Source organism: Pollachius pollachius (assembly GCF_949987615.1).
Source record: "Pollachius pollachius genome assembly, chromosome: 16".
NCBI lineage: Eukaryota > Metazoa > Chordata > Actinopteri > Gadiformes > Gadidae > Pollachius > Pollachius pollachius.
Window position 1 is genome coordinate 12,798,671 of NC_136949.1, and position 14,986 is coordinate 12,813,656.

At 44.2% G+C, this 14,986-nt stretch overlaps 2 protein-coding genes across 5 annotated transcripts in view; both read left to right on the forward strand.

Annotated features, from left to right (window-relative positions):
- Positions 1–209: 209 nt before the first annotated feature.
- acbd3 (acyl-Coenzyme A binding domain containing 3) lies at positions 210–6,582 on the forward strand. The gene is made up of 8 exons (XM_079754117.1): positions 210–509; positions 1,857–1,998; positions 2,550–2,690; positions 3,000–3,158; positions 3,560–3,734; positions 4,815–5,061; positions 5,527–5,820; positions 6,334–6,582. The coding sequence occupies exons 1-8, from the start codon at positions 233–235 to the stop codon at positions 6,546–6,548; spliced, it is 1,650 nt and encodes a 549-aa protein (XP_079610243.1). The 5' UTR covers positions 210–232; the 3' UTR covers positions 6,549–6,582.
- Positions 6,583–9,457: 2,875 nt separating this feature from the next.
- Positions 9,458–14,986, forward strand: part of syne2a (spectrin repeat containing, nuclear envelope 2a) — a 62,004-nt gene continuing 56,475 nt past the window's right edge. For 3 of the 4 annotated variants that reach the window (XM_079753738.1, XM_079753741.1, XM_079753740.1), the window contains exons 1-6: positions 9,458–9,567; positions 10,074–10,232; positions 10,369–11,009; positions 11,098–11,172; positions 12,687–13,053; positions 14,035–14,196. In XM_079753738.1, the coding sequence (XP_079609864.1) occupies positions 14,041–14,196 (156 nt within the window). In that variant the 5' untranslated portion in view covers positions 9,458–9,567; positions 10,074–10,232; positions 10,369–11,009; ... (1 more) ...; positions 12,687–13,053; positions 14,035–14,040. The remainder of the gene's footprint in view (positions 9,568–10,073; positions 10,233–10,368; positions 11,010–11,097; positions 11,173–12,686; positions 13,054–14,034; positions 14,197–14,986) is intronic. The other variant, XM_079753739.1, reaches the window with a different exon arrangement.

The following is a 14,986-nucleotide window of genomic DNA, read 5'->3' on the forward strand; positions in this document are numbered from 1 at the left end:
ATGCATTTTCCATAATTTCCAACCATGCAAGTATACATATATCTTTTTTTTTTAACATTTAAAATATATTAATATAAAGACATTTAAATGCCGTCCGTGACGTTATTTGCGTCTAACCCGATACGCCATGTTTTACGTCATTATTTACTTCTGTGACCAAAAAAAAACACCCCGGAACTTCCGCTGAATTATAACGGAAGTAAGTACGTGGCCGCTTAGGCTGACATTCTGCATGATGGCGACAGAGGTTCAGAGCGGCGACCTCAACAATGGCAATTCTAGCCGGCTCGAAGTCTCCATCGACGGCCTTACACTTAGCCCCGACTCCGAAAGTGAACCGGGAAGGGTTGGGGAATCGGATTCCGTTCCTACCGGGCCCGAGGCGGCGGAGCCTGGTTCTGCCGAAGCCGAGGATGGGGAAGACGGCGCGACAGACAAATATACCATAGAGAAGAAATGGGGGTTTGATTTACTGGAGCTTTACGGAATGGCCTTGAAATTCTTTAAAGGTATTTGTTGCTTAATGTCTTGTTACATTCTTAATGCACGGTGCTGTTAGCTACCGTTGTGCTTGTTGTTAGCGAGGGGAGAACCATGAGTCTGGGCCCTGCTACTACACTCCCTGTCTGAGGTGGAGATCAGCGCTGTCACCGCTTAGCTGCCGTTGTCATGCAAACCGCACTATTAGCCCAGTACAAGCCAAGCCCACTGCGAACAGTAAGAAGCTGCTTGCAAATGTCACAACATAAGTCCAATCAGGGAAAACACCCGTAACGTGCTCATCGAAAGTGTGATTACTTAAATGTTGGTTTAGCATGTTGTAGCTAAGCCGTTTTGAACCTTGTCATAAAATATACGCACTTTTCCCGACTACCTTTTACGCCATGGGTCAGTAAATCACGTGACTACTTTATGTAGGAAGTAAAGTAGCCACGTATCATTCATGGAGTTATCTGGAACCACACATTTGTTTTTCGAACTCAACAAACACACCCTTCTTTAGTCATTCATGCCCTCTTCTGCTCTTATTGGATCGGTTTACATGTTGGCAGCTGGATGTATGCAGTCAGGGGTGACTGAAAAGTTAACACACGATAATTTGTGAGACAATTAAGTCTTTGCCTGACCCATCACAGATCCTACATTTTAGAGCCTAATTGATCCTGACCTGTAGTACATTTACTAATCCATCTTCCACATTAACTGCTTCCACAAGCATTTTGCTGTAAAAAGGCGTATTGACTAGATGTCACATACACTCATGCTGGAATGTCAATGAGCCTGTAAGTCTTGCTCTGTCTCAATTAAGAGGACAATGGCACAGCAACAGTATGAAGATAACCTTCTGCAATTTAGATTTTCCTGAATGTCAGCCACAGTTTAAGTGTTGATTTTATTATGAAATCTAAGGGCAGTTGATGACTGCTGTGCAAACAGGTTCTGGGCCTGGTTTACCGCCCTGTTCAATAGAAAGCGGTGTATTGTGTCCATATTGGGCTAGGCCACATTGTGCAAGATTAAGAGAGGCCTTTTACCTTCATTCAACTCAAATTAATCTTGTTTCTTATTTTGTGGGAATGAAAAGTTGCTAGGTGTTTGTATTTGATTTTTAAGGAAAAGAGCAGATTTCCAGAAATGTCCTTGGTATAGTATAAGTATGAACCCTACTCATGCTAATCTTTTATATTTATATTTTTAACACTGTTACAAAATGGGAGAGAAGCACACCTCAATTTTACCGTGCCTTGATTGCTGGACAGAACTATCTGGAATACAATAGTACAGATGAATGACAGATTCAGGCCGAAAAGACAAAAGCCAACCAGTTAGAATGTTGCTGTTTCCTGTGTCCCCAGATAAAGATGGCAAGGCCTTCCACCCCACGTACGAGGAGAAGCTACGACTAGTGGCTCTACACAAGCAGGTGTTACTGGGCCCTTACAACTCAGACGCCTCCCCCGAAGTGGGCTTCTTTGATGTGCTGGGCAACGACCGCAGGTAACACCAGCCGTGTGTGTGCGTGTGTGCGTGTGTATGTGGGTGGTCTTTTAACTCTGGCATGCGTTCCCATCCGTTACAGTAAACAGGAAAAAGAGTGTTGAGCATAGCACTTTCTCTGTTGCTCTCTCGGCCATAGCACTTTGTCTGCTGCTCTCTCGGCCTTCTTCGTCTATCTATATCCTCTTGGTGACCCGTGTGGAGGACCCCCCTCACACAAAAGTCATTATTTGCTGTATATTGTATTTTTATTTTATAATAAACATGACAGCCCAGGTACGATAATACCGTATCTTCCTAAAGGGAATTTTATAAGAATAGGGAGAAGAACATTTAAAATATATAAATTGTGAATTGATGATGCATGTCTTGTATAATCCTCAATACATTTTCACAATTCGATGTTGAAATGCTCATTTTAAAAAGTAAACATACCACCTTGAAGATTTAATGCCAAAAGGTTTGTATATTTTGGCCGACACAATATTATCTCCTCAACTCATCTGTGCTTCTCTCTCCCTTCTCCTCCCTGTCCCTCCCTCTGTCCCCAGGAGGGAGTGGGCCGCTCTGGGCAGCATGGAGAAGGAGGAGGCCATGGTGGGGTTCGTCAAGCTGCTCAACAAGTGCTGCACCCTGTTCGCGCCCTACGTCACCTCGCACAAGATCGAGAAGGAGGAGCAGGAGAGGAAACGGTACTACACAAGTCTGATCTGGATCAAACACGGTCCAAACTTCACGCACAGTTGTGTCTTTTGAAATTAGTTATGTTAAAAGCGCATATATTATCCTTAAAGCTTTGTTTCTGATATAGTATACCTCACATTATGAGGTATTGTCTTCAACGTGGAATATTGAGGCAGAATAAAGCAGTACACAATAAAACAATCTCAGAATAATATCAAAGTTACAGTCCTCAGTGTGCTTAGAAATCCTTTTAATATTTTTCCCCCTGCGTTAAACATGTCCACCTCTCTCGCCCTGTCCTCCTCTTCTCCCTGCAGGAGAGAGGAGGAGGAGCGACTCAGGCTGGAGGAGGAGGAGAGGGAGCGACAGAGGCAGGAGGAGGAGCGGCGGCAACGCGAGGAAGAGGAGAGGCTGAGGAGGGAGGAGGAGGAGAGAAGACAGGCGGAAGAGGAGAGGCTACGCATCGAGCAGCAGAAGTACGTGTGTGCATGTACTGTGGCTATGTCCTGAGGCGTTTTAAGGCAGATCAATACGTTATTGATTTGTGTGGGTAGGGAAAACTGCCTGTGGTGCCTTCTCTGAGGTCAGTGCGGAGGGTCTCTGGTTCTGCCAGACTGCTTCACAATTCATCATTCAGGGGGAAGGACCCCCGTGTAAGATGGACATGAATCCTGCTCCTTATGAACCGACCAAAGTATTTCTGTGTGAAAGATGTTTATTTGTATTCAAGTCTGGCCAGGTAAAATGGTTATTCAATCACGGCTTCTAACATAAAGGAACAAAATCTAAGGGGGGATCATGTTTGAGTACAACCCACAAAAGGCTTATGCTTGCTTGAGAAGGTAACGTGGCTGACGTTGTTCGTGAAACCAACCAGGCAGCAGATCATGGCGGCGCTGAACGCCCAGACGGCGGTGCAGTTCCAGCAGTACGCGGCGCAGCAGTACCCCAGCAGTGCCGAACAGCAGCTGGGCCTTATCCGGCAGCTCCAGGAGCAGCACTACCAGCAGTACATGCAGCAGCTCTACCAGGTGCAGCTGGCCCAGCAGCAGGTAGGGGTCACTGCGGCCAGAGACGGTCAGTCGCAAAGTAAGACGATAAACGAACACCCTATTCCAGTCTTAGCAATGCAACCAGCAAACAGCACAGAGGAAGGGAGAATTATCACCCAAACTAAAAACAGTAAAATACAAATCCTCCTGACAAATAATTGCATCATCACACGAGCTGTGTGTGCACTTCAAAGAATGTCTAGACACGTCAAACGACCCAGGAGGAAAAACACATGACAGCAGCCAAATCAAAGAATCCCAACAGTAAAGCTTTGCGTTGGCATTGCTGCCAGAACACTTTGTCAATGTTTTGTAAAATTGATTACCTGTCCATATTAATACCGTCCTAAAAATATGTTGTTTAATTTCTCTAACTGAAACTGATCTTGGGTTGTGCTAAATGAACGCTGTTGTCATTTGAGGCTATATCATATCATGTGATGTGACGTCAGCCAATCAGTGGGAGGTGCACCCTACCTATTTGTCCTGACCTTTGTGAATGGACAATATGTGTGCAAAGCTTGGGTTATGTAAATATTGATGAACGCGAGTTAGGAAGTACAGGTTGATTTTGAAGGGAGATAATGTACAAACTGTATTTGCATAGCCTACTTGCAGAATATTATTAACAGCATTGAAATACGATGCCATTGCTGTCCTAAGGCTGGCTGGCTGGCTACGTCACTCTATCTCCCACTGTAACTGCTTGTCAAAATCAGCCCGCTTTAAACAGCCGGTTGTCAGAAATAATAATGATTTCATTATTTCCTTTCAGTGTTCAGGCCTAGCCTTTTATCACAAAGCTATGAATAGCAAGCTCATGTAGGTCTTTTATCTTAAGTCTTTTATTCAGATATGTCACAAAGCCTGCTCTTGTACTGGATTTTCTAAGGGGTCTATTGTTTATAAAACAAGAATGGGGGGCTGGGAAGTGAAATGCAGATCACTGCTTCCACCCTTTAGCAGAACAGATAAATGCAGCTCACATGGGAAAGACTGGCCACTAGTTCAGAGTGTTTGACCGTAAACCGCTGTGTTTTGGGGAGAGGTTTTAACGAATCCTGCCCTCCCCCTCCCCAGGCGGCCCTACAGAAGCATGCAGAGGACGGTGTGGTGCAGGCCACCCTGGACGCCAACAGCTGTGGCGGAGGCGGCGGAGATCATGCTCTGATCAGTGCGGCCTCGCCTCTCTGCGCCACGCTGCCCCCTACTGGTGACGAGGGCCCCATGGTGAACGGAGGCCAGTCGGACTCGTACTCGGAGAGCATGGAGCGGGAGCCCGAGGCCGAGGCGGCGGAGGAGGTCTCAGAGAACGGACCCTTACTAGGTGGGTAGACTCACACGGACACATCGCCACGGACACAAAGAGGTACACAGAGAGTCATTGTTGTGGCCCAAGCCTGGGGGAAAAGGAAAGCTCAATGAGCTCAGCTGGTCTCAGGTGAACAGGGACCGCCTGGAACTACCCAAAACAAACCAAAGCCTTGTTGCACACGTGCAACTCTATCCTTAGAGTTCCTCTTTGGGATAAAGGACATGTCTTGAGGAGAACTTGAGTGCAGGGTTTAGATTACTGGAAACCGGTGATAGTTAACCAGTTCACTCATTAGGGAAGTGCTCCCGCCTTCCCACAGCTCCTACAGACGAAATGCTGACAATCATCTCGACGCATTTCCATTGTAAATGGATCCTCAAGCTTCGATTTATTCACGGGCTGCTGATAAAATGCAAGTGTCACAAAGGTCGTCTGTAGGTTTGTGTGTAACAGTGTTGTTGTTGTGCCGCGCGACAGTGATCGCCGACTCGGCGCCGGTGATCGCGGCGCCGTCCATGTGGACGCGGCCGCAGATCAAGGACTTCAAGGAGAAGATCCGGCAGGACGCGGACAGCGTGATCACGGTGGGCCGCGGCGAGGTGGTGACGGTGCGCGTGCCCACGCACGAGGAGGGCTCCTACCTCTTCTGGGAGTTCGCAACCGACTACTACGACATCGGCTTCGGCGTGTTCTTCGAGTGGACGGACGCCGCCTCCGCCTCGGTCAGCGTGCACGTGTCGGAGTCGAGCGACGAGGACGAGGATGAGGAAGGTGGGACTGGCGATGACCAAGGCTGTGTTGAGGATGGAGCAAACTTGTGTTTTTTGGATGGCTCGCCGCAGCTCTGGTTCTGGTTCTTCGGATTATATCCTGTTCTACACGTTGCCATTTTTGGTTTCATCATTTATCATTTATCAAATTTATTTGTAGTTGTAAAGCTGACATATTATACCACCAGCTGTGTGTGATTAGCTGTTACAAGCGTCAGTGGACAGCAGCAAAAGTTGCTCATCCATCCGTCACACATGTAGGTGGACACGCCCACTTGTGATGTCAGAAGAGGCAGATTTTCTAAACGTCTTGTAACGGCTTATCACACTCACACCTAGCGGTATAATATTGCACCTTTTACTATTATTCATCCGCCATAGAAAATTGATTGTGACGTTAGCGTGTATCGCTAATGCTAGCCCGCATCCTAATAACAACCAGCAGGTGAAGGGGATGTCCCGTCTGTTGTGTTCCCTACTTGACCCCACCAACCCCTGTACCTTCCCCCTCCAGGTGAGCCCTCTGGTGAGGAGGAGAAGGCCAAGAAGGAGGCGGGGAAGCCCCAGACGGACGAGATAGTGCCAGTGTACCGGCGGGACTGCCACGAGGAGGTGTACGCCGGCAGCCACCAGTACCCGGGCCGCGGCGTCTACCTGCTCAAGTTCGACAACTCCTATTCCCTGTGGCGCTCCAAGAGTGTCTACTACAGAGTCTACTACACCAGATAAGCCTGAGAAGAGACACAATGGGTGGGGGGGGGGGGGGTGGAGGGGGGGAGAGAAGAAGAAGAAAAAAAAAAGAAGAGTGTGTGTGTGCGTGTGTGTGTGTGTGTGTGTGTGTGAGACGAACGCATTGTCTTTGACATGCCACAAGAGGCTGACAAGTGTACCTGTCTGGGGCCTATGAAAGAAGGTCAATGTCATCTGTGTGTTGTATATGCGCGTGTCCCAGGATGCACCAGCGTGAGTCTCCAGCTGAGCCCTTGAAGGAGAAAGGGTTTTCCTCTTCTGTGCTGACCCGCTGCCCTTGTTCTACAAATCCAACTGACCAGCGCTCTCCTCCCAGATCAGAGACAATTTCCTATTGGACGCTACCATTTCCGATTGGTCGGCAATAGTACAACACAACCAACAACAATAATAACGGCACAGGTTCACTGCAGAACATTGTTACAACATTGTCCCATAGAGGGGTGGTCTCTTGGGCCATATTAAGGGTCATATTTAGATACACACATGCACACACACCCCAACCTCCCATTCGGTCACTTATCTAGTTGTGAAAATGTATTTGTCATCTTCCTTTTTTTTGTTTTCAGTTTGCACCTATTCAGGTCAAATGGATTTATTATTACTTTACTTCTCAAATGGAAGAAAGCATCTTCTCGTTGGACCATGGTTAAGGTGGCTCTTGGGTCATGATCAGGAATCAAACCAAACTATTTTGGATTGTCAGCTCATGGGACTGGACAAGAAAGGGTTTTAAGGTTTAAATATTCCCCACCCTACCACCAGAGGGAGCCAGGAGTACGTATGCACCAACTGGAATATTGGAAAGGTATTCATCTCCATAAAGTCATACTGTGGCCAAGTGAGTTACTTCTATCTATATATCTAAGATATATATTAAAGAGGCAGGATTGTGTCTAACAAAACATTGATTAATATTTATTATTTTCCTGTTTGTTTTTGAAATAGTTGTGATTTCTTTGGATTTCTTTGTGTGATACAATGTTCGTTAACCTTGTCACCTGAATGCTTCTAAGGTGCGTCAATTCAACTCTTGATTATTTTTTCTGTTTCTAATTGGTATAAAGAAAAGCTTCAAAAAAATGTTTAGCCATACAAGAAAGTAGCCAGTGTTCATACTCTGCAGTTATTATCCAAGTGGTTACTGTAAAGTAGTCAAGATTGCAACTCTAATGATATGTATACGTCTCCTTCTGTGATGGTAAATTGTTTATCATCCCAGATAGGGGATTCGTTACTACTATGTATCATCTCCTTGATTTCACACCACAGGTTTTGCATGCTTTGTGTATCACACCTCCAAAATCATACCACCTCTTGGTGTGTGTGTGTGTGTGTGTGTGTGTGTGTGTGTGTGTGTGTGTTACTTGATCATAGGGTTGTTATCTGCTCTGCTCTCTGTAACCTTACAGATGGCATTATTTGTTTTTTAAGGTAAAACTAAACAGGTTCCACCGACACATGGATGGACTTCCATGCATTTAACCCATAACCAAAAGACTTGCTCCCCTTATTGCCTTGCCAAGTTCGCTGGCCAACCGGTCCACGTGAATGAATGGAAGGCAAAAAGTCTTGCCCCTCACCCAAAACAACAAGTACAAATATTAATTGCTGTTTCAGAATGTCACTATACTGTGGCTTCCCGACGCTATCGCAGAAGATCACGAAGTACCCGTGGTTTTTCTCATGTTCACTTATTTTGAAGTATGTGCCACTCAGCAAATGTTTGTTGAGCGGAGATGTTAATCTAAGCCTTTGTATGTAAATAATTCTATAAATGGATTTATGTGTGGGGTTTTTAAGATGTGGAAAATGGGTTGTGGGTATGAGGAATCGATGCACTAAAGTATTGAGGGTGAGATGTATGTACATTTTTTTTTACCCCAAATGAAAGTCCAAAAACTCTTGGAAAGTGTAAAAGTCTAGAGACGGCACGTGCCAGAAAAAGCTCTTGGGGTTTTTCTTTGTGTTTGTTGATCCCTTATGAGTTGTAAGATCTTTTTGGGCATATATTTAATCTTGATTAAACCTATGTTCATCTCTGCTACATATTGGTTGAATGTTTCCTCAATCGATTTTCTCCTATTTTCCTTAAACATGACATAAAGTAATCAATGGTTTCCAATCGTCCTGACATCAATCTAGATCTTCGATGCATTTCAGCAGACTGCTTTTGTTTTACTGTGCAGTTTCAATTCAAAAGGAGGAGGATTAAGGATATTTAATGGAAATAAAGGTATAATGCTGGTATTTAACATACTTCATTACTGAATACACTTCTCAGGAACGACACCTTTTTGGATTTAGATTTTGTCTGGAGCTGAATGTGTCGTCTCGGATGAGTCAATTAATATTGACGCATCTTCCAGAACTTCCCTTTCGCTAGTTCTTTTCCCTTTTCATTTTCTTATTACTTTTCTTTTACGTAATTCCCGCGCCACAAATACAACCCTTTTGATTGGAGCTCACGCACCAAGTGTCACTGAAGTAAAAGCAGAGTTGTTGTTACACGAGCTCTCATTGGCTGCACGATTGCGTAGTCTTTTTTTTATTTTTACGTTTATTTGACAGGGACAATGCATAATGTATAATTAAGAAAGATTATAGCCATAAGGCTAATTTACAGCTGTTGTCCCTGTATAATAATTCAATAATACATACTTTTGTGGCGTCTGGGCTTCGTTTGCTTAGTTAGTTTAGTCCACCTCGCCTGAGCCCTTGGTATTGCGTAATGGCATAAGTAGCAGGGAAGCCGCTTGGAGGGCAGAAGGAACGTGGGCGGGGGATTAAAATGGGACGCACTTGACTACCAACCAAAAACATTATATCTCGACCACCAGGTGTTAGCTGAGCGCTATACTGTTGTATAAAGACGAAAAGTTGCCATTGCAAGAAGTATTGATTGAAAAAGTACTACCTTGCTTAATGTAGAGTATGCCGTTAGTGTAAGTCTAGTATGGCAAAGTGTCGAGCATGTCAAGTGTACAGTATGGTGACGGTGAGTATGGATGCAAAGCATAAATCACTACACACACTTTGACTCTGAAGCAGTAAAGAGCTGTAACGTTATCTATTTAAGCTATTTATAAAGTTAATCACACGTGCATTTTTTATTTTTCCTACTATTTCGTATATATGTTGTTATATTTAAGTACGTAGATATGAATATAGGAATTAACATCGGAAATGATAAAGTTAGAATTTGTTTCACATAATTATACGATTGAAAGTTTTGTATTGGTTTTGCGTGGCTAGCGCCTTTGAAAAGGTGCGCTTAGTGTGTAAAAGGTAAAGTATGGGTCAAAAAAAAGCGAATACACCTGTCCACACACACACACACACACACACACACACACACACACACATGCACACATGCTTGTTTATGAACCCTAGGTGGGTGGAGACAACTCTCCAATATTGTGAATTCGGACTAAAGTAGGCCTACCATTAACAATTTGTTGTTTCTAATCATTTAAAATGTCTCAATAACGTGCAACATTGCAGATGGTTATGCTTCAGGCGCTCCTTATCTTTGACGTGGGACAGATGTGAATGTAATCGGTTACGGCTGGTTCCTGTATGGGCAACAGATCTGTCTGGAGTTCGAGGTTCTTTACATCAATCTCTGAGACTACTCTGCATTTGCAGGAAATGCAATAACAGGTCTGTTGTAGATCAATCTGTAGACAATATTGATATCTCATGTGCAATTTAAGGATTGTATAATTCAAATGTTGATTTAAGGTGCCGTTTTATCATAATAATGACAGTATTGTTCCTATTTTTCTTTGACCCTCAGGTGGCCACAGCATTACTTTAGCTGGAGACCATTGGGCAGACCTCAAGCCGGAGAACATAATGCTCGCTCACACCTCAGACAAGCACAGTCAAATGTCACAATCAGTTAAAGAAATGGGTCCGGCGTGTCACGGGAATCAGGCTCAAATTGGGTTACGCATTGCATCAAAAATATAGCATTATCCACTCAGAACAGAAAGACTGCAGCCATCTTTTTTGTTTGTTTCTAACACCAATGTTACAGGTGTTATAAGAACTTCAATATTACAGCATCTTTCAAAATCAGCTTACAAAGTGCTTTACAATAACAAAATAATAAATACAAACGTTCAATTAGAATGAAATAGATGCAAATAGTACAAAATACCAAAATAATAGATAGGATGTAGAAGCCAGGATACAATATCACCCAGTAAAACAAAAAAAACAAACTCTTTCCTGTTTCCAAAGCCTGATGCGGTCCAAGACCTGGGTCTCTCCACGTTGTTGCAGGCTGGTCCTATGAATAGATTCACTGACCGACTTCATTGACTGATTCCTCCCAGGGTCCGTCGTTGACACAAGCCGTGGACGTCGCATGCCTGACCTGCGGCCCTGGGTTAGAGCCTCCTGTGTGCAGGGGACATAAGGAGATGAAGCCTGGTACAATAGACCGTAGTGCTCTGGTGCATACAGTGCATACGTTCTCCACCACTAGTCTCTCTAAGTACAGAGATTTATGTTTCCACAGGAGCTCCCCTGAAACCGGCCCAGTGCAGAACAAGTGCCGACCCGACACGCTGGACATTGGTGCTGAGCGATGCAGGTATGTCTGCATGTCAGTTAAGATCCTTGCCATGATAACAGAGGTTTTAGAGGAAGTTGAAGCCAAGACACAGAAAACAATGTGAAAGGCTTCTTCAGGAGGCTTGTGAGAAGCTTTTGCTGCCTCTTCTACCGTGCCTCTGTTGCTGATCAGGGATTACCGGCAGATCTGACACCAGTTATGTGGTAACAGATATCAAGCACATCAAATATTATCCTAGTCTATATTTTGTTCCATATTTCATTACACTAACTTCCTTTCAAGTTGCCCATGTTGTTGGACCATCCTACATGGGATGTAAGAATTGTAGCTGCATTGGATGTGTACATTTTCCTCCGTGGCATATATTTCTAATGAATGATGTGTATGCAATCCTCTGTTTGTGCGTTTGTTTATGCATGTGTGTGAATGCGTGAGTTTGAACAGTGTGAGTTGATGGGTGGAATGGATGCAATGTTATCCATTGACCGTGTAAGTTAAATATCAAATGTGTGTGGAAATCCTGCAACTCATTTTTTTTATTCATTGATATGAATGACACAGGCAACATGATTTGACACGCAACATAATTATTGTGTGTCAAAATCAAAATACAAGTTATTTGATGCAAGTACTCCCTGTGACATATAGTGAGCCAAACCTGCTCGACTAGCTCTGTGGAGTCTCCCTGCACATTCTTCTGCTGAAACACCTCACACACACACACACACACACACACACATACACACACACACACACACACACACACACACACACACACACACACACACACAACACACACGTGCCAATCTACAAGAAAATGTTTCAAAACCCGAGAGAGTCATGGCAAACAAGGAAACAACTCTGGACTTGAATGACAAGCCATTGTTACTCCTCTGGGGCAGGGCACTGCAAGCATGCTCTGGACACTGATTAGAGGTCGAACAAAGTAATGGTGCATCAAGTGTATCAAGCACATAAATAGAACAAGTAAAGCCATGCCACTTTATGAACAGAGACAGGAAAACCTAACTTCACTATGCTGATATAACCTCTTATTGTTATATATCTCCCAATGCATTTCTTACTATTGACCTAAGCCTTTGTTTACTTCAAGTAAAGCATATCAATATATTCTCTATTTAAAACCGGCCTTGTAAATATTTATATCATTTGACCCTTGGAAAATCCTCAGCAGATGCTCTGGTGAGCCTCTCCCACTGAAAACTCTTCCCTGGAAGACCACAAGGTGTCACTAAAGGGCCGCATAATGGACACATTGGTAGAGCTTGACGGGAAGATTAATCTGCAGATGGTCAAAACCTGTAGATCTGTCTGTTTATTGTTCCATTTTTCCAGCTATCGATCTATCAACCTATCATCCTATCTGTATACATGCAAACGCACACGCACACACACACACACACACACACACACACACACACACAAATCCCTCTCACACTCACACCCACACCCACTCACTCAAACACATTTATTAGACATTTATCACAGGATTATTCAATTTTTTTCCTCAGGACCGTCACCTGTTTTAAAAGAGTTGCAGAATCAGTAAATGACATTTAAACTCAACCGAGGTCATTCAAGGATGCTTCACACAGTTGCCGCAGTGACCAGACAACCTGACTGGCCACAGCCACAGTCCAAAGACGAACAAAGCTGCAATCAAACCAAACCCACCACCACCACCACCCTGACCCGGACAGCGTCCACCTCATGATACCCATCACCGAGTACTGCGATACAGAATCTGACCGCCCCGATGGAAACCCCTGCGCCGAACACGCGCCACTCTCACATGGTGTGCTCTGCAGGGCTTGAAGCTCATATGGGTGGTCTTCCTCAGCACACAGGATCAGCCTTAAAGAGAGAACTTCAGGACAGGTACATACCTCTCACTGTTTATGACTTCCTTTAATGTGTTCCTCTCTCTCGTGTTGTTGAACTTTTCTGGACTAAAACCTTTCATACATCGGACCCCTCCTGTCTTTCCTCACCTGATACATGTTTAATTGAAGTGAAGACCACTGCACCTATCATATACCCCCATCCTCTATAAAACATGTTATTGACCCTGTTCCCCCCATAGTCACTCCAAGGACGTATGGTTTTCTCAAGGGAACAAAATTAAACATTTGATTGATTGGAGTGTTAAAGCTCAACATTTAAAAGGCATGAACGTTTCTATTACCTGACATTCATTTCACTGAAATTCTGAAAAAAAAAAACTGCTTTTTTACTTTTTTATGTATTGGGCAGGACAAAGTCTGCTCCACTTTACTTTGTCGTTTTCTGACATTTAAACACCGCCCCACTAAACATTTCAAATCTTTCCTTTCCATGGTATGTATATATTTTTTTCAGCTGGGAATACTTTAGCAGTTCAAGAATAGTTTCAGTCAAGTTGACATTGACTGAAACTGCATCATATCTGAAAAACTACCACTTACAACATGTGTCACCTTGCCAGTCCATCTTTCTCTTAAAGCACATGCAGTGCTTTCATGGGCTCAGAAGGTTTTGAACACCCCAGAAGCAACATCAGTGCTTCCCGGCCACCTAAGTTGTGTACAACCCGAGAGGGAACGCCCCTGTTTGTGTATGAAAACAGGATTCACAGCAGAGCAGCGGTTCCCTAACGAACGTGAGAGCGTTTTAAAACTGGTCCCTTTTCCCTCAGGGTGTACACACATTCCTCTGATAAGAGCTGCCCTGACTCGCTGAGCGTCAGACACCAGCGACTCGTGATTAGTGCGCTACAACAGGAAGCCCTGTTGTTATCTTCAGCCAAACAACATGGGAAAGCAGAGCGCCCAAACGTGACTCTGCCCTCCATTGCACTGTACGCTCTCTCTGATCATTCAGGGACTGATGGACGCTGCTCGAAGCAGCCTGCCCTGTTCCTCTGGAGGGGACGAGCCGCTGCGAGAAGGGACAGCGGGACCAGAGTCCCCCATGCACCTGTTCACCATGCAGGACGTCCTGTCAGACATCCAGGGGATGGTGGAACGGAGCCACATTATCAACGTGAGTTTTGGATTGATGCTTTCATGCTGTTATGCTGTCTCTTTAGGATATATCGATCTAGATACCATTCAAGTTTCGAAATTTCGACATCAGGGAAATACAATACGTTGCTTTGTGGGCCAGCCTGTTGTAACAAGTTAGTCGCGTCACTTTGTGAAAGACAGAATGTAACGTGAATAGGGAGGGCTCATTTAGAGAGAGTTCAGTCATTAGTGGCATAACATTGTATTTGTATATACAAAATGTTGCTTTTGAACCATTATTAAACAGGTTGGTCTCATTGAGTTGTCACATCTCTTTAGCAAGAGTGAGACCTCAGAACACCACAGAAGAAAGCATTATTTTACAAATCAAATCATTGAATCTGGCAGAGAAGAAACAAGAGCTACAAGACCAGAAAGTTATGTTGACCTGTCTCACTTACAATCAGAGCTTTGACCATTGTCTGTTTTGTAGCCCAGTCGATTATTAGGGGCATGAAAACTGGATGGCTACCTTGCTAAACTCTCTCTTCTACTTATAGGGAGAGTCAAAACAATACAATCATCAGTAAGTGTTGTTAGACTGTCTGAAAAGGCTCACGGAATGAAGCCAACAAATAAATGTTGGCCAAATAAATGGCCTCGTAAATGTGCCAGTGAGCTGACCCCCCTGATGAAGGCCAACCCAGTTTCGTATTGAATGTAAAGTTATGCTTTAGGTGTCTGGACTTGGAAACAAACCTCCACCATCTGTGGGGTACTGTGTCCAGCACAGTATGTAAATAAAAATCCTGTCTGCAAAATCGGGC

Bases quoted from the DNA above. Each gene is read 5' to 3' on its own strand.
- acbd3 (XM_079754117.1), top strand. From the start codon at position 233: ATGATGGCGACAGAGGTTCAGAGCGGCGACCTCAACAATGGCAATTCT. The intron at 510-1,856 runs GTATTTGTTGCT...CTGTGTCCCCAG, and splicing joins GGCCTTGAAATTCTTTAAAG to ATAAAGATGGCAAGGCCTTC. The intron at 5,821-6,333 runs GTGGGACTGGCG...TTCCCCCTCCAG, and splicing joins CGAGGACGAGGATGAGGAAG to GTGAGCCCTCTGGTGAGGAG.